This window comes from Microtus pennsylvanicus, chromosome 15, assembly GCF_037038515.1.
Source record: "Microtus pennsylvanicus isolate mMicPen1 chromosome 15, mMicPen1.hap1, whole genome shotgun sequence".
Lineage (NCBI taxonomy): Eukaryota > Metazoa > Chordata > Mammalia > Rodentia > Cricetidae > Microtus > Microtus pennsylvanicus.
In genome coordinates, this window is record NC_134593.1 from 29,045,647 (window position 1) to 29,065,466 (window position 19,820).

Sequence of the window (19,820 nt, forward strand, 5' to 3'; positions counted from 1 at the left end):
TGACAGCATAGACCAAGAACACCTAGGAGAGACCAATAGGGTACAGTGTCTCCCAACAGTACTGGGAGCTGCTTCTTGTAAAGCTAACATTATTTGAGCCAATCAAGGAGAAGCTGAGTGATTTGAGAGAAGTCAGATTTTCTTTATTTTTCCAGACAGTGTTTCTCTATTATGTAGCTCTGGCTGTCCTGGAACTCGCTATGTAGAATGGGCTGGCCTCAGAGTCACAGAGACCCACTTGACTCTGCCTCCCAAGTGCTGGGATTGAAGAGTATACCACCACACTGAGCTCCAAAAGTTACAGATTCTTAATAAACTAAATACTTTATTTGGGGACCAGAAACCTTACTGAATCATCTCAGGCTTTAGGCAACACACTTCCTTGAGACACATTCATCATTCCCTCCCCCACCCCCCAACAAATTTTGTTTGGGGTTGTGGCTTAAGAAGCCAGCTGAAACAGATGTGAAGAAGTTTTATCAGTGATGTCCTGTGCTGGAGATCTGAAGGCCTGCGGCAGATGGAAACTCTAACTCTTGTTATCACTTTTTTGTTATCATTGTTGTTTATCAAGACAGGGTCTGACTACATAGCTCTGGCTGTCCTGGAACTCACTGTGTAGACCAGGATAGCCTCAAACTCACAGAGATTTACCTGCCTCTGCCTGAGTACTGGGATTAAAGACATCACTCTGCCTGATATATATAGTATTCAATGTATGTTTGATATATTCAATATATATTGTAATTGTCAAAATGCACAAATTAAGTTTCAATACACTGATGTAAGCAGATGAGGCCATTTAGTGTGTTGTGTGTGTCTGTGTGTGTGTGGTTTTGAGACAGGGTTTCTCCTTGTAGTCCTGGCTGTCCTGGAACTGACTCTGTAGACCAAGCTGACCTCAGACTCAAGAGGTCTACCTGCGTTTGCTTGTGCTAGCATTGAAGTGCATCACCAGGGCCCAGCAATAGCATCTAGTCTATTATTTCCTGTTCTGGGTTCTCTGGTATAGCCTGACAGCATAGGAACTATATATGTGTAGGGATAAGTCCCACCCCTTAAGAGGCGTGTTCGCCTCGGGTTAATGTCTGCCTATAAATTCGTCGAGCATGCTCCGAGCTGTCTCTTCTACTTCCTGGTCCCTCGGGAGGCAGAGACAGGGTTTCTCTGTGGTTTTGGAGCCTGTCCTGGAACTAGCTCTAGTAGACCAGGCTGGTCTCGAACTCACAGAGATCCGCCTGCAGGGACCGGGAAGTAGAAGAGACAGCTCGGAGCATGCTCGCCAAATTTATAGGCAGACATTAGCCCGAGGCGAACACGCCTCTTAAGGGGTGGGACTTATCCCTACATATATATATACATATGTATATATATGTATATATATATATATATATAAAACAAATTCAAGAAGAGGAGAAGGAGGAAGAAAGAAGAGGAGGAAGAAAAGGTAGAAGAAAGGAGGAGGAAGAGGCCTGACCATAGTAGCCACCTTCTGAGTCAGCTCCTCCAGGGGCAGAGGCTGGAACTCAAATGTCTTCTAACTGAGCAGTTGGACACGGAGGGCGCAGGCAGGTGTTCCTGCCACCAGCTCTATGTTGTCCAGTTTGAGCAGCTCGTCTGCAGGCAGCAAGGGGCAGGTGGCCAGTGAACTCAAGCTTTCCTTGGTGGTACAAATAGTGTTCTAAACGGTATAGCAGCACAGATTTATCTTCTGTTACTAGGGTGACAGTCATAGTATTAGGCAGAGTATGAAGGGCAGGCAAACTATTGAGTATTATGAGGTTTTATAATCGTGGACATATCCATGACTTGAAAACTACAATAAAAATACCATGATACTTTAAAAAAAAAAAAAAAGGTGGTGACTCACAGCTGTGCTCCTGGGCTTCAGGAAAGGAATTGGATGATTTTAGCTCCTCCCACAAAACTTCTAGAAAGTTTTCCATTAACCGAGGAGCTCGAGCAGACAGGTCCCCCCAAGTAGGATGCTGTAGGACGGGAATTCAGAGAACTTTTCTGAGCTGAGGAAACAGCTCTTCGTGGATTTTGAGAAGCCGCGGGATCCAGAATCAGCGCAACCCTTACTCCAAGAAGTCTCCTTTAAGCTGCGCTTTCAGCCTCTGCGGCCTGGGCAGGTCGCAGCCCAGGTCTCAGGCCACTCCCGGGTCGCAGACCTCGGCCTAGGGTCCCAAAGATGCGCAAGTTACCAGCCGCCGCCGTCCTGCTACTGGTGAGTATCGCCCGGGGAGAGCGCCGCGCCCGCTGAGAGCGCCATGCCCGCTGAGAGCGCCATGCCGGGTCCCAGAGCAGGAAGCAGTGAACTGCGCAAAGTGCCTGCATCTGGAGCGCACGTGCCCTATGGGCGCGCCGGGTGGAAGGAGGTCTGACATTTTTGGGGGACACCACTGTGGAGGAATGAGAACTCGACGGTGAAAGGTGGAAGGTCCGATGGTTGGGTGGCGGTGGGGAACCCCAAGATGGGGTCAGGCAGGGTGTGGAAGAGGTGGGCGGAGGACTCTTGATTGGGGAGGATATGACAAGGCTGCGCTCCGCTGGGGGGAGGATGGTAAGTGAGGGAACCCAAAGGTGGAAGGAAGGATCTGATGTTAGGTGGGAGACTGGGCCCAGGCGGAGGGGAGAAAGACCAAGGCGGGCGGGGGTGGGGGGGCGGCGCAGAGAGGTGGGAAGAAAGGAACCAGCCAACTCAGTGAAACTCACCAGAGCACCATACCTGGGACTAGCTGGGGCAGGGGAAAAGAACCCGGTTACCCTGCAGAACCCACGGGGCAGAAAGAATTTAGAAACTGGCTGGAGGGTTGACCCTGCCTAGCTGCTGGAGCGGGCCTCTGACACCTCTCTTCTCAAGGCTAGGAGAGAAAAGTGCCTGATTTTGACTTTAGCTGCAAGAACGTGCGAGCTCATTTACAGTGTGACACCATTGTTTATTTGGCTCAGCAATTTATTGATTTAAAAGGAGTAAAAGGGCCCGTAGGGCAAGAATCTGGGCTTTTGCTGTCTGCTAGCACGAGATTACTGAGGGGAATTCCAGTTCCTTGGAGTCCACCGATTCTAATTTCTAATTGTCAGAGAGTCACACAGTGTCTCTTTAGACACACACACATTTATATTCATTTTTGCGAGGCTGGTTACAGTGCTCCACCTTCTGTTTTAATACTTCACTGTTGAGGTGGAACATGCCTATGTCTGAAAAAAGAATAAAAGTAGGAACCAAGGTTAGGACATGTTCGCTTAGTGCCAGGCAGCCCTGCGTAAGAAGCATGTCTTCTGTACTCTTCAGCTACTTTTGGTGCTACTTTTTTAGCTACTTGGAAAAGAAAAGAAAGGAAGGAAGGACGGAGGGAAGGAAGGAAGGAAGGAGAAGAGAAGCAGAGCAATGGTTGCCAGCATGGAAATGTGGATGAAGGAGCAAGCGGTTTGCTATTTTAACGGGTACCGACTTTCAGTTTTGCAAGATGAAAAGAATTCTGGATTTGTTTACATGACAATGTGAATGCTGGCCTAGATGTAGATGTATGTATACGTAAATGCATTTTTAAAAAACTCTCTGTGAGCAGAAAAAAATAACGACATCTTGAATTTTCCAGGAAAATGGATGGAGCTAGAAAACATTATTTTGAGTGAGGTAACCCAGACACAGAAAGACAATTATCACATGTACTCACTCATAGGTGTTTTTTAAACATAAAGCAAAGAAAACCAGCCTACAAACCACAATCCCAGAGAACTTAGACAACAATGAGGACCCTAAGAGAGACTTGCATAGATATAATCTACATGGGAAGTAGAAAAAGACAAGATCTCCTGAGTAAATTGGGAGCATGGGGGTCCTGGGGGAGGGTTGAAGGGAAGGGCAGAAACAGGGAGGGGAGCAGAGAAAATAGTAGAGCTCAATAAAAATCAATTTTAAAAAAGCCTCAGTGTGTGTGCACATTCAATGAGTTTGTGTGAGGGCAGCCTCCCGTGTCAGCCCTTACCTACCTCTTTGAGGCAGGATCTCTCTTGTTCTCCATTGAGTATGCTGCTTGCTGTCCCATGAGCTTCTAGGGGTTCTCCATCTCCTCCTCCCATTTAGAGCCAGGAACCCTGGGATTTCAGATGGGTGCCATTGTTGCTTGGCTTTATATGAGTTTTGGGAATCTGAGTCCAGGTCCTCATGTTTGTGTGGCAAGTGTATTATCTGCTGAACCATCTCCTCGGTTCTTAACTGCATTTTAAAAACCTCTCTCTTCCCCCCTTCCCCCCCCCCGTGTGTGTGTGTGTGTGTGTGTGTGTGTGTGAGAGAGAGAGAGAGAGAGAGAGAGAGAGAGAGAGAGAGAGAGAGAAGAGTCACTCATATGATTAAGTAGTTACATGGGAAACAAGACAGTATATTAGAGGATGCGTGTCATTTCTAGTTGACAAAATGTAATTTTTAAAGGCTTTGCTCTAATTTTCTACTATACGAACACAAACTTAACTTGTTTCAACAGGAAAGAATAAAAGAGAGAAGAGGAGTTCAAGTTTCTAGGACTTGGGCAGCTACAAGGAAAAAAGAGGAATAGGAACACAGAAGTACTGGACAGTTTAGAAGGGAGGGAGGCCTGAGATCCATGTACTTTTACAAGCTGGAGGGAAGGGAATGTGAGATGGCCCCTTGTTGGTGAGGACCGCAGCCACTAAAGGCAGTTCCTTCTTTGTTTCTACAGAGCATCTTCTGCGGAGTGCTAGCCAAGTCAGTCCGTCATCACCCAGCTGACCTCCAGAATGTGCAGCAGAGCTCATCAGAAGGAAAATGTCAACCAGGTGCATTCTAGATTGATTGCCAGTCTTTGGCCATGACCCCTCCCCTCCACAGCTCCATATTCTTTCAGTCTTCTGGTCTTTTCAGTTCCGATTTCCTGTATGCCATAGATATTGATATTTTCTCAATCCAAGGTCATGAAGATTTATCTTCATGTTTTCTATGAGTTTGGGAATTTCTATGCTTCTATTTAGGTGTTTATATGCAGTATCAGGTAAGGGTCCAGTTTCCCTTTTATATTGGGCTATCCAGTGCCTTTCTCTTTTCTTTCTTTCCTTTCTTTTTTCTTCTCTATCTAACCCAGGGCCTCACTGATGCCAGATGAGCACATTACCATAGACCTGGAGCCCCAGCTCTGCTACTCAGTTACTGTCCACTCATTGCACTGTGTGATTTCTGGGGATGCTACAGTCATGGAACCGTACAAACCAGCTATGTTCGCATTCTCTTCACACATCTTAACTTTCCTTGGAACCTTAGGTGGCTCCCAGCCTGGTCCTATACCGGAATTATCAAGGTCGGAGTCTGAGTTCTGGAAGTCCTAGCAAGGCAGGCTCTACCATCATCCTCAGTAATTTTGCCAATCAAAAGAGTCATTGATTGATACCGGAAGTTAGAAGAAAGGAGATTTTTCCATTGTGGCCATAGTGGAAACAGACAGAGGATCTATGTGACCCCCCCACCCATCTTTGCCATGAAGTCTAGGATTAAGTTTTATGTTACTTTATTTTCATATTTTTTAATGATTTGTTTATTTTTATGTACATTGGTGTTTTTGCCTGAATGTATCTCTATGCAAGGGTGCCAAATCCCCTGGAACTGGAGTTACACACAGCTGTGAGCTGCCATGTAGGTGCTGGGAATTGAACCTGGCTCCTCTGGAAGAGCAACCAGTGCTCTTAACCACTGAGCCATCTCTCCAACTACCAGAATTATTGACCCATTCCTGTTTTGGCCCCATTCAGTCCTGCAAGGTGGTCTGACAAGTTGCAAATCTCTTTCCTTCCAAGTTCCTGTCTCCACCCAGCCATGGGTTTCATCCTTCTTCTTTCCCCAGTACAAGATTTTCAGTTTGTTGGACCGCGGTGTCTCAATAGTTGTATAGTCTAAGGTAGAGGTCACAAGTGTCTCTTTAGAGTGGCCCCATTCATTACAACCTTGCAGGCTCTGGCTGCTCCCTATGCCCGTGAGCACCACTGCAGAGGTAAGCTTCCTAAAGAAGCTGCCAAGCTGCCTCCAGGCCTTGGACCTTGCCCGGGCAGCACAATAGAGCCAACCTGTTGGGCAGGTGCAGGTGAGAGAGCCCTGAAACTGTGAACATCTGTCTTGTGGCAGCATAGGCAGGGTGGGGTGGGCAGAGAAAATGCTCTGTAGACAAGCCCACAGTCAAATTTCTCAATTGCGACCCCAACTTCCCAGGTCTGTCTACCTAGGACACAGGTCTTCCCTGCAGCTCCGGAAGTCCTGAAGTTCCCTTCACCATCTTTCTTTCCCTCCTCAGGGTCCTACCTGTCAGATGAGGATGGTTGCGTGCCCTGCATGGAAGGTATAGAGTATACCAGCCACGCCAACAGTCTGCCTTCGTGCATAAAGTGCAGCATCTGTCCGGCAGGTACAGAACAAAGGGGCTATTTCCCAAAAGTGCGGTCTGGGGAGGTGGGACTCACAACTGCTGTGGACTCAGAAATCTCAATTCCAGCCCAATTTGCTCTTTATCCCACCGTGTTCTCCACCTGTCCATAATTCAATGGGACAAAAATTAAAAATAAAAAAACCAAAAACCCTGGATAATTAATTTGTGCTGTGTTTTAGGAATCGTTGGGACCATCAGTGGAGAATAAAGTAGAAACTAATCTGCCACTGTGGAGAGCAGGGCCTGGTACCCCCAGATGCATTATGGGGCAGCTGCCACTGCAGCACCACTCACTACATATAACTTGGCGAACAGGAAGCGCCCTGGTGCCGGCTGCACCAGGACTTGTCCTGAGGAGTGGTTGGGCTCCACAGGGCACACGATGTTAGAAATGGACCTTGAAGGATAGATACAGGATTTTAAGTGGACCAGGGAGATCTCAGCCAGAGTTCCAGCGCTGAGGAGGAAAGAGCCCTGCATATTTGGAATAGGGCATTAATCCCATTCTGGGTCCAGCATGAGTCTCTTCAAGTCTGCAATGGGTTTGCTACCCAGTAGAAAATCTTGAGTTACCATGGTAGTCTCCTGCTTTGCATTTTCTAGAAGTTGAAGTCAAAAGTGTGGGTCATGGGATGTAACACCCGCTTCAAAAGGAAAAGAGCCACAGAGAGTCTCCCCACTGTCCCTGTGGTCAGTCTCCAGCTATGAGTGATGTGTTATGTTGTATCCTTGCCCTAGGGATGCATCAGCTTTTTTCGTAATATTGGCTGCTTTCCAGTCCTCTGAGACCTGAGACCACTCCTTCTACAACCTTCCACAGAAACTTCAACGGGTTTTCATCTTTCCTGCTGTGGGCCTGCTAAAGTGTGGAGGTCTTAGGCTATTGTTTTAGTTTCGTTTCCTGTTTGCTGAGACAAAAGCTCTGTCAAAAGCCAAAGGAAGAGAGGGTTGAACTGGCCCACAGTTCATCCATCCATCATTGCAGTGAGGTCAAAGTGGGCAGGAGATTGAAGCAGCTGCTCAACTCCAGTTTTCATAATAATAGATATGTGTGCTCAGATCACTTTCTCCTGTTTATATAGTTCAGGAACCTAGTCCAAGAATGGTAGCTCCCAGTGTGTAGGAATCTTCCCACCTAATTAGTGTAACCAAGATAATATCTCCACAGACACGCCCAGAGGCTGTCTCCCAGCTGATCCTAGATCTTATCAAATAACAAAGGAGCTTAACCATCTTAGTCTGTAATGAAGAAAGGAATGGCTGAGTGGGGGCCTGCTGGGTTCCCAGCTGGCTCTAGACTAGGCTCTCCTGTTCTAGGTTCTGAGCTCTTGGTAGGTGTGAGCACTCCATCCCTGCTTCTTCAAACTTCTCCTGTTTTCAGGAGCTGGAAGAGTGCCCTCTGTACATCCCTTGCTCCTGTCCTGATGATCTAAATGAACATTACTCCCAAATCCGATGCATGAGGTCATGAATGGTGTTCCTTTGGTTTAACTCTGAGTACTCAAATATGCTTCTGGGAGCTATTGTCTGCATGCCCTGGCTGTGGTGTAATAGGAACAGGTCCTCATTATTACTTCCTATGTTCAGTGGAGCTGAAACAGAAGGAACTGTGTCAGAAGGAAGTGTTACCATGATAACCAAGAAACCTCATCCCTCAAACTCTTACAGGTGAAGATGAAATAGCGAGATGCAACTCCACCCAGGACACCAAGTGTCAGTGCAAACCAGGCACCTTTAAAGATGAAAACTCTCCTGAGTTCTGCCAGAAGTGCTTCGAGTAAGTCACTGGGCCCTGGAACTTTTACAAGCCCAGGAAACCCCAGAAAGCTCAAGCTTCCTTGTATCCTTTTCTTTCCTTCCGGCTCCATGGAGAACCCACGCTACAAGGTGTTAGGATTCCCGCATTATAGTGGCCCTGTGCCCCCCTGACAGCGGTATCCCCAAACATTTGGGGTCTTCTGAGCCCGCTGTGGTCTCTCCACATCCAACCTTAAATCTCTCCGTGTTCCTGTCCCCCACCACAAATCCCTTCAATTTTCCACCCGTTCTTTTCCCTTGGCCAGATAATTTGTCTCCTCTCCATAGAATACAGGAAGAGAGTGAGTAGCATACAGCCTGGCTTGTATTTATTTACACCACCTCAGAATTCTTGAGATGCCCAGGAAGACGGAGATGCTGCAAGCCCTTAAAAACACATAATGAGGCTCTGTGTGTGTGGCCTCCTCAGGGGTTCTCAGAGGCACCTGAGCCCACTCAGCTAGCCTCACCCCCAGGACCCTGTCCTCTCAGTAACCCTTGTCTCAACTTCAGGAGTTTGAGGGAAAATAATTCATTTACTCTTCCCTGACTACCTGGTACAAAGGTCTGCTTATTGAAGGCTGATAAAGGGACATGGCTCAGCGGTGACCACACAGGCCCTTTCTTAATTTAGGATCTCCCTGTGGCCCAGAGCCGCTCAGCACAAACTCTGCAGAAAAGGCAGAAAGGTTGCCACCATGCCTAAAGAAAGTTCCCTCAAAGACTACACTGTGTTTCCGGATGTAGGGACAAATTTGGAGCCTGTCCTTCCTTTACTACCATCTCTGGGACACTGGGCAGAGTGGGTGGCTCCCCTTCACCACGTCTGACCAGCAGCTTTCTCACAGAATCTTATTGTTCCTTGTTGTGCCCAGGTGCACCGTTGAAGAATCTGAAAAGACTTCCTGTACCCCGAAAACAAACCGGATTTGTGTCCCAAAAGACTCTCAACTCAACTTAGGCCTCATCATAGGGCTCATAGTGGCGGGGCTGCTGCTGCTGCTTTTTCTTGCATGTGTAGTTGTCTGGAAATCTGGGACATGGGGGCGAACATTGCAGTTGGTGAAAAGAGCCTATCCAGGTGAGTGTTGGCTGTGGTGGGTCCATTGGACACCAAATCTAAGTCTCTCTACCTGCTCTTCTCCTTCAGAATTGCCCTCCCTGTGTCCTGAACTCCATTTTCCTTGAAGCCTAGACCGCTCTTTTGCTCCTGCAATTGATATACCATCTCCCACTTCCCCCAAACCACAAAAGCCCGGAATCTTACCAGTCTATCTCATTGATGGTTCCCTTGCTCTTTTAAACAAATCTGAGAGAGTAGACATTAACTCCTCAACTGACGATAAAGGTCAGGACAGGAGAGTTCCAGGGACAGCTCTGGTTACTGCAGAACCAGAGATTGTGTGTGTGTGTGTGTGTGTGTGTGTGTGTGTGTGTGTGTGTGTGTGTTATTTCCATTCAGTTTCTCCCCAGCTGCCTCCTTGGCCTGAGGGTAGCCCCAAGCAAGAATGACCCCTCCCAATCCAGTGTTGGAATGTCTTGCTCACTCTACTCAGATTAAAAAATAAAAAAGGCCTAGATTCCCCTGCCCACTCACTATGGCAACCTCCTTTTCTTCTAGGCCGTGAACAGCACTCTGAAAATTCTGTGCCTCTCACGGAACTGCGGACATCCAACCCGGAAAATGACTCTCCTGCAATGAAGGCCACAGAGGTTGTAGCTCTGCTGAGAAGCAGAGTTTTTTTTTTTTAATTTTCATTTTTAATTTTATGCATATGAGTGTTTATCTACATGCATGTCTGTGTGTCACATGCATGCCTGCTGATCATGGAGGCAAAAAGAGGACATTGAATCCTCTGGAACTAAAGTTTACAGCCAGTTGAGTTCTGGGAATCAATCCCAGGTCCTCTGGAAGAGCTGCCAGTGCTCTTAACCACTGAGCCATCTCCCCAGCCCTGAGAAACAGGGTGATTGAGGGGCTGCACAGTCAAGGAGAAGGGTACATCTCCACCTGTCCTGGGTTGCTGTCCTGGCTCACTAAAGTGATTGAGGCTCAGAGTCCTCTTTCACGCAGGTGGCTATTTTGAGCTTCCACAGGCCTCAGACCATGTTGCAACTCTGTCTGCTTCTGCGGATGGGGTCAGGCGGGAATGTGACCTCCTTTGCATGGTAGTAAGAGCACGAAGTTCCAGCAGCAGATCATGGCCGCACTGAGATGGGTGGGACCCTGCACAGGGCCTTGGGTGTGGGCTCCTGAGTGGCCTCTTTCCCTTCTCAAAGCCATTTCCACACACTTGGGTCCCTCAGGAGGATCTGCAGTTCAGGGAGATGGTCACGCTGCGCCCCTAAGCAGCAGAGAATGGCCGTCCGCTCTTTTTGAGCATATTTTGGACAGACAATGGCTGGGATAGGAGTCCCTGGAGACAGTGCTGGTTTGTTGACAACGTGGCCGTTGTCATCAGATCCTCTGGTCCAGGGGATGTAGAGACAGGGTGACAATGGACAGGATGCACATGGCCTAAGTGTGGTGGCTGAGCCATTCTGAAGAATATGCTGAGTATCTGTGATATCCATGTTGTGTCCTCAGAGCCTGGGGCAACATGGACATGGAGCAGATACTGTGGCCAAGAGGGGCTAAGTTCTTGGGTTTGATTTTCGTTTGACATATTAGCGCCTTACACATGCTAAACTTCACGGCTGAGCTACACCCTCAGTGACTTTGCAAAAGTGTTTTATTGAGACAATAGATCCCTAAGTTGCCCAGGCTGGCCTCAGCTTTGCCCTTCTGTCTGAGCCTCCAGAGTAGTTTTAAGCATTTTCACATATGTTATCCTAATGTTATTAAGAACTTTTTAAGGAAAAAAATGCTTCCTATGTAAGTATTTTCTCTCATGTGGGTAATAGGTCTCTAGTTTCTTATATTACACATATATGCTCGTATGTGTATACATGTATGTAGGCATTAGCATGTGGAGGCCAGAGTTCTTGGTCAAATGTTTTCCTCACTTCTCTTCTTCACCTCGCTATGTTCTGAGACAGGATCTTTCCCTGGATCTGGAACTCACTAGCTGAAGTGGCAGGTCAGCAGGCCTCAGGGATTCCCTGGTCCTCACCTTCCTGATGCTTGAATCATAAGTGCAGGCAGCCATGCACATCTACCCCTCCACATAAACTTTTTAAATATTATGTTAGGTGTATGAGTGATTTGCGCGAATATATGTATGTGCACCCTGTGTGTTTTCAGAGCATAAGGGGTCATAAGAGGGTGTCTAATCCTCTGGAACTCTCTGCCTTGGCTTCATGGCATATTAGGCATCGGGACTCAGGCCTCATATTTCTGCGGCAAGCACTTTACTCACTGAGCCATCTCCGCAGCCCCCATGTTCCTAATTTTTATCCTTCAGTTTGTTCTAATATTTCATTTTGAACTGTTAAAATCAACAGATCATTTGCTTCCCATTACTCATAGGCTCCCCAAACCCTTCCCCCAAAATAAGATGAGCCTCTGATTTCTTGGGGAGATTTTTTTCCCTGCTGCCTCCACTTTTCACATATTTCTGTGTCATCTGGATGGAGTTTATCTTGTGATGTGATATTGTTCCCAGTCACCATGTGACTCTTTCAATTCCATTTAAATATTGAGCCCCCCATTCCCCTGGTCCCTCTCCACTCACGAGTCAGATGTCCGTCTTGACAGTGGCTTCCTTCCTCCTGGACCAGTCTGTTTCACTTTTACAACTCTGTTCAGCTTTTATTTTATAAAGAGGAAGGGAAATACATTTGAAAACAGCCAGTAGCCCCTCCGCTTAAGTGACAGGATGCAAACTGTGCACGAAGGGGCTCAGTGAGTACTAAGAAGACCACACAGCTCACCCCATCCTGAGCTCTGCTCAGCCCCCACATCCGACTGAGAGATTAGCATAATTTCATTTGCTTCAGATCTTTTCTTTAAACTCTTAATTTTTTTTATTTATTATGTATACAATATTCCATCTGCATGTATGCCTGCAGGCCAGAAGAGGGTAGCGGACCTCATTACAGATGATGTGGTGGGTGGGAATTGAACTTAGGACCTTTGGAAGAGCAGGCAGTGCTCTTAACCGCTGAGCCATCTCTCCAGCTTTTACACTGCATCCAAATCATCACATGAAAGACTCACAGACATACACACAATGGTCAGTGGCCCATGAAGTTTTCTGATGTATTAAAATAAGCAGATATTTATTTTTTCCAACTTTGTCAGTTTACCCAGATACAATTTAGAATTCATTCATAAGGGTTTTTTTCATGACCAAAACAATAATTGAAATTTGTGTTGAATTTGTCTTAAATATTAAAAGGAGCCATGAAAAAGATTGTTTAGGGCTAAAAGAACCTGCCACAAAAGCCTGATGCCCTAAATTTGACCAGTGGAACCCACAAAAAGCCAGATGTTAGTTCAGATCTCTAACCTCGTTACTCATACAGCAAGATTAGAGGTAGAGACGGGAGAAGCCCAGAAACCCGTGGGCTAGCTATCCTGAAATATGCAATATGGCAGAAATGAGAGAGATTTTCCCTCAGTAAGGTGGAAGGCGAGAACTGGCTTCCAAGAGTTGTTCTCTGACCTCATACGTACACTGTGGGACACAGGCACCTGCACACACGCACATACACGAACACATGGTAATAAATTTTAATTAAATATAAAAACTAATCTAGTAGGTGTTGAGAACTTGTAAATACTCAATTTTTAAAAACAATTTTCTTTATGTATTTATGCACCCATGGTGCCTGCAGAAGCCAGAGTGGGGGCATTGGATCCGGGAGCTGGAGTTACAGGCATTTGTGAGGTGCCTGATGTAGATGCTGGGACTGAACTCTGGTTCTTGTTTAGGGTAGTAAGTGCTATTAACTGCTGAGTCATCTCTTCAGCCTCTTATTCAATATTTTTTCTTATCACAGGAGGCAACATTTTTAGACAAGTTTTTTTTCTTAAAATAGCTAAGTTTTATGTTTTTCTAGAGACATGTGATCCTATTTCTTGACAGCGCTGTGTTCTGTGTGTTTGTTTTGTCATCTTTATAAGTTGGGTCTTTGTCTTAGTGTCTTTTCCTGTTGTGATGAGTGACCCTGAGAAAGAGAAAAGGCCTATTTCAGCTCACAGCTCTAGGTTACAGTCCGCCATCGCCGGAAGTCACAGCAGCAGGTGCCCAGGAGAAGGAGCTGCACTCTGTCCACAGTCAGAGATGAATATTCACACTCAGCTCTCCCCTGCTTTTCATCCAGCTCATAGCCCAACTCGTAAAGTGGTACTGCCCTGGTTGAGGGTGGGTCTTCCCACTTTTGTTAACTAAGTTTAGACAATTCCTCATGAAGATTCTTCCCAGGGGGCTCTAGACTGTGTCACGTTGACTCAAACCATCACCATTCTCTTAGTTCCATTTTGAAATTTACTGTTTCTACTCTGTTTTAAAACATTCACACAAAGTTATGTTCATCTCTTAGTATTATTTAAACTTTGATTTTTAAACATAGAGACGTCCAAAACAGTGACTTTTTCCCTTCTCCCTCCTAAGGATCCTACCTCTTGGTTGGTTTGTGTTGTGTGTTTTCCCCCTCCCACTGTGTTCTGGAGAGTTATTAGGAGGATGGGGTGTGGCTTAGAGCAGAGTCTGTGCATTACATGTAGAGCTTTGTGGGTTTGAACCCTAGCACCACAAAACGAAACAAACGAAAAACAGTGGTTAGAAAAAGGGGCATGGTTTTGGTCTTGGTTGGACCTGTTGATTTCCAATGTGTTACCGTTGTGAATGACACTGACTGTTTGATATAGACATTTCCTTCATTATTGATGTTTCTGAAGAACCAGTCTGTCTCCATTTTTTTTAAAGATTTTAGATATTTATTATGACATACTGTTCTGCCTGCGTGTATGCTTGCACACCAAAAGAAGGCACCAGATCTCATTACAGATGGTTGTGAGCCACCATGTGCTTGCTGGGAATTGAACTCAGGACATCTGGAAGAGTAGTCATTGGTCTTAACCTCTGTGCCATCTTACAGTAAAGTTGTCTTTAGGTTCATTCCGGTTTATGATTAAACCTCGGTTTCTCAAGGACTGGGCTATGCCCCACCTGTAACCTCAACTACAAATGGCTCTGTACTGCCTGTTCTAGGAATGGTAATCATGTCTCTGTTTCAAAAGGTTGTATGACCGCCTGTGACTACCAGTTGTTATGACTACCTTGTTATGCCCAGCTTACAACCGTGTCTTTGTTTCAGGAGTCTGTGTAGGACTAACTTGTTATGCTCATGTTCTGCCCCTATAAACCCACCTATTTTGTCTGCCAAATCCCCCATTTGGAAGCCCCCTACTCTGATTTCTGTAAAGATTTGTCTCCCTCACATCCAGTGCTGAGCTCTCAAACTCAGTGTTAGGATGAGGCAGCCTGTTTACACAAATAAAAAAGCTTACTTTAATTAGGTCAGTGATCTTTCTCCTCCCATCTTTGGATTAACAGTATTATTTGGTTCCAAGATGGTCTTGTTTGTTTATTTGTTTGTTTCATGGCAGGGTTTCTCTAGCTTTGGAGCCTGTCTGGGAACTAGCGCTTATAGACCAGGCTGGCCTCGAACTCACAGAGATCTGCCTGCCTCTGTCTCCCCAGTGCTGGGATTAAAGGCATGTTTTACCACTACCCAGCTCCAAGTTGTTTTTTAAAAGCCAAATTTAGGGACTGGAGAGCTAACTCAGCAGTTAAAAGTGTTTGCTGCTCTTCAGAGGACCTGGGTTCAGTTCCCACCACCTGCACTGTGTGGCTCACAACTGCCTATAATTCTATTTCCAGAGTACCTAACATCTTCTTCTGGCCTCCGCAGCTCCCTCTCTCATACACATGACAGACATCCACATAGACCCACATAAACATAAATTTAAAAACCTCTTAAATGGTCAAATTTAATATTCAGTTGTACCAAATACCCTGCCAGCCCCCATGCTATTAATGTTTTCATTTCCATACTTAGACAGTTGATGTATGTGTTGATATTGTTGATTAAAACACCTGTAAGGCCTTGAGACAAACCTGACCTTGGATTTTTGCAAAGCTCTCTTTGTAGTCTCCAACTGAGCTTTTTAAAGAAGCCTGGGGCAGAGATGTTGGCCCGCAGGGAAACTCCAGAGGATGGGGGACTACTCAGTCTTGACTAGGCTTATATGGGGGTCCACTTGTCACAGAACACTTGAGGTGAGCATTTATGCCACACTAGGCCACCAACATCAAGCACCTTCAAGCAGCAGAGACAAGAAGCTTATCTTAGAGGGGCAGTCTTGTGAGTCTGGGAATCAGGATCAGGTCTGGGCCCAAGGTCTCCTGACTCTGACCAGGGTGCCTCTGCTGTATGTTTACAGGAATCCGAGGAAGCTCCGGATTCTCCAACAGAAGCTGAGTCTCTAGTTCCGGCAAATGGAATCGACCCAGATGATGGTGAGTGTTTTGTATGAGGCAACAATAGCACAGCAGCCCAGGGAATAGGACAAGTATTCCAACTGTCATTCCCATGGCAGGGCTCTGCCGAGATAACTAATGATGGGCGCAAAGCCTAAACTGTTGCCACTGGACTTAGGGGCCATTAATGCCCCTCTCCTCTCTTCTGTCTCCATTGGGACCAGTACCTCGTATGGTATTGTTAGAATCTGTTTGTCCTTCTGCTGTCCCATCATCCCTCCCTTCTCTCTTGTAGTCTCCACCCCTGCCCCCACTAGGTCCTCCAGAATGGTGCACTGGCCTGTGTTAATACCCATGGTCCTTAGAGTAGAAGGTCTTGGCAGGACCACACTTGGTTTGATGAGCTTTACTACAAATCACAAACCTGACTTCAGAGACATCATGCAAAACTAATGGAAGCCATCTCATGAATCATGTTTCAGATATCAACTACACGAACGAGTTGATGAATTTTATATGTATTGAGTCGAATCAAATGGCACTTGATTCCTTTCATATTTCATTAGGTAGTTAGTAAGTAAGCTAGTTTTCCATTGGCTCTGGGAACAGAACTTAGGTCCTCTGCATGAGCAGTGTGAACCTTCAACCAGTGGGCTCTCTCGGCCCCCACACTCAGCACTGTAATGCGTGAGACCAAAGCCAGGGTTTCAGTACACTGGGTAAATACTCTACTCTTCCAGATAAGCTACACCTCTAAGCCTCCTGTCATTGGTTAAATAAGGATGTTAGAATATGTCCTTGTGACTCCTGGAGCGAGTGGGACTCCTGTTCCTGCTCCTTCTGTTTCTCAGGATGGAGGGGGACACATGGCATACACACTTCAGTTCCATCATCACAGCCCCAGAAGGGAGTTTCCAGTACTCAGCTACAGGTTCGAGTTTTCAGTCATCCTTTTCGACCATCTAGTAGCAGTGATACAGCAGTGACGGAGGCCAGCTTGCACGGAACGGTCCTCCGCCTCTCCGCTCTGTTCTTTCTGCTGAGGTGGACAGGGTTGCCCTCTACCCCATTCACCGTGAATATAGCCTACACAGCCTCCATTCCAGAAGATGCTATGCACCCACTCCACTGTGTCCCTCTGGGACGCATGCCACATGGTACTACCCTTCACACACACGCATGCATGCACACACGTGCACACCACACATCTGTGCACCTTTGCCACTGGGCTATTGGGCAAAAAGATTCCTTCTTCTAAGGTATACTTAAAAAAAATCTTTAAAAAAAATTCACGTTGTATATATGGGTGTTTTGCCTGCATGTATGTGTAGGCACTGCTTACATGCCTAGTACCTTGAAGAGGCAGAAGATGTGTCAGATTTCCTGAAACCATAGCTGCAGATGGTTGTGAGCCATCATGTGTGTATTGGGAATCAAACCCAAGTCCTCTGGTACAGCAGTCAGTACTCTTAACAGCTGAGCCATCTCTCAAACACCCAGCTTCTTGGTTGGCTTTGGGTGTGGTAAGGCTCCAACACCATTCATGTTATGGCAAGAGAGCCTATTAGGCCCTACCCTTGGGCTTCTAGATCTGATTTAGGATCCTCCACCGTCTATAAGGGGCTTGCAGTTTACCTGTTCCCCATGTTTTCTGACATCCATCCCTGAAGCTAATCTTCAATTTCTGTCGGACCCTTGTGCCCATTAACTCCTAGGACAGCCTCCTTCGTCAGATGGACCTCACAGACAATGAGGTTCAAGTGATCGGGGCTAAAACCCAGGCACCAGGAGAAGCTTTGCATCAAATTCTGCTGAAGAGGCTCAAGCAGATAGGTCAGAGTGCTTCCATCAACAATCTCTGGATGCCTTGAAAGCTGTGGAAGAGAGGTATGCCCTGGACACAATCAAAGACAACGTAGTGGAAAGTTCATTTATCAAAAAGCTACAGCGGAGCCAGGCAAGATGACACTCCAGCACTGAGGAGACAGAGGCAGGATAATGTCTATGAGTTCAAGTGGTTTTTATTGTGAACTCAGAACAGCCAGGATGGAGTGGAAACCTGTCTGAAAAGAAGAAGAAGATGTATCAGGCCTAATGTTACTGGAATTAATTTTATTTTATTTATTTTATTTTATTTTTCTGTTATTTATCTGTATTTATTCTATCATATTATATCATATCATACTGGAAGCTAGACCCAGAACCGCATGAACACGAGGCAAGCATCTGGACACTAAAATGCATCTCCAGCATCCTGGCTTGCCTTGCTTCCTGTCTTGAACTTCTAACTCCCAGGCGTTTAGATTTCTCTCTTCCTCAAGTTGAGTTTGCTGGTTTGGACACATAGGGAACATAAAAAGCATTATCTGGGGTGACCCATTCCTCACCCCCTTTTCTGCCACTTGCTGGGGAATAAGTAGCATCCTGGCTCCAAGTGCCTCTGGGATCCCCGAGAAGCAACTTTTGTTTGGTCTCATGGCCTGGATTCTCCTTAGTTTGGGTTCCAGCCCTTCTTTACATATACTTAATCTGTCTAGGTGTGTATAACTGGATCTTTTAAACTTTACAACTTTATACTTCTGTTTGTTTTTGTCTTATCATTCTGGGTACCAGACAACTATATAGGTATATATAAATACTAACATGTTTACAGGTAGGTGTCACCAAGTGCGTAGAGACTTGGGAACTGTATCCACACTGATGGAAATGGCTGGTCCATGATCTTGATTAGATTGAGAGGTGCTGGGCCAGGGAGATGACTCAGCAGATAAAGGTGCTTGCCACTGCGACTGATGACCTAAGTTCTATCCCAGAAACCACGTGATGGAAGGCGAGAACAGATTCCTTCCAGTTATCTTCTGGCTCATGATGTGGCATGAGCACACACGCACGAATGCACACACACACACATACACACACACGCACACACACGCACGCGCACACACACACATACACGCACGAACACACACACACATACACACGCGCACACACACACATGCACGCACGCACACACACATACACGCACACACACACACAAACACACGTGCACACACACATACACTCACACACGAACGCACACAAACACACGCACGTACACACACATACACACACATATACACATGCACGCACGCACACACACTAAATAAACAAACAAACAAACGTAATTTTTGAAATCCAAATGGAAAGGTGCCTAGGAGATTGTAGTGCCCACACTGGGTTTGTTTGTAAGGGCCTTTCCAGAGGGTTGACATGTAGAAGGGTAACTGAGATAGAAGGGCTTGCTGTAGATTGAGTAGCACCATTCCACAGGCTAGGGGCATGAACGGAATGAAAGGGAGGAGAAGGTAGCCGGCCAGTGTTCGCAAGCTCCATTCTTCACAATTTGTCGCTGCTGCCACCATCACCAGTGGACACCCTTCTCCAGCCTCTTTGACCTTTCCACGTGGACTCGGCGACACTCCAAGGAGTCTCGGACTTCCAACCTTGGTTCGGGAGATCTTGGACTGAAAAGCTACACAATTCTGGGGTCCTAGGCAGGCAAGCCAATTTCACGAGTGCCCTTTTAGTACGCTATACTGTTGGTTCTTATTTGGATTTCCCCATCTACGGCCAGGGTGAGGAGATGGGAGATAGGTTAGGCTAGAGGTGCCCAATCAGCTCGTCTGCATTTAAGGTTAGTGACTCTGAGTCCTTCCTGGGATCAAGGGAGAAGGGAGCAGAGACATGACCTCAGGGGTGGTACGTATGAATGTGAAATACTAGTAACTTACGAATTCTCAGTACTAGTGAATCTAGCCCTGGGGCACATTGGAGCACAACAACCCATCCTTGAGGACCACTGTACAATGGTAAACACTGAAATGCCAGTTCTTTGGGTTTTGGTTTTGAGTCTGGGTCTTGGCTATGAATCCCAGACTGCCTTCCTTCACAACTGCCCTGCCTCAGCCTCCTCAGAGCTGGAATTACAAATGGATAGGATCATCACCGTATCCATAAATCACTATTTTTAAAACACTGTGATAGGGATCTCTGGAGAACTGGCACATTCCGATTTTTGTCCTGTATGGATTCCTATTATGTTTTTAAAAACTAACTTGTTTTTGAGACAGAGTCGAAATCTGTATGTAGCCTTAGCTGACCTTGAACTCACTGTGTACAC

The 19,820-nt window shown here is 46.3% G+C and overlaps 1 protein-coding gene across 1 annotated transcript; it reads left to right on the forward strand.

The window, feature by feature from the left end:
- The first annotated feature begins 1,778 nt into the window (after positions 1-1,778).
- On the forward strand, positions 1,779-18,235 carry LOC142835720 (tumor necrosis factor receptor superfamily member 10B-like). The gene is made up of 8 exons (XM_075949429.1): positions 1,779-2,230; positions 4,707-4,803; positions 6,303-6,413; positions 8,103-8,211; positions 9,107-9,312; positions 9,853-9,944; positions 15,625-15,700; positions 17,377-18,235. Exons 1-8 carry the CDS (start codon positions 2,195-2,197, stop codon positions 17,412-17,414), a joined length of 765 nt encoding a protein of 254 aa, XP_075805544.1. The 5' UTR covers positions 1,779-2,194; the 3' UTR covers positions 17,415-18,235.
- Positions 18,236-19,820: the final 1,585 nt, after the last annotated feature.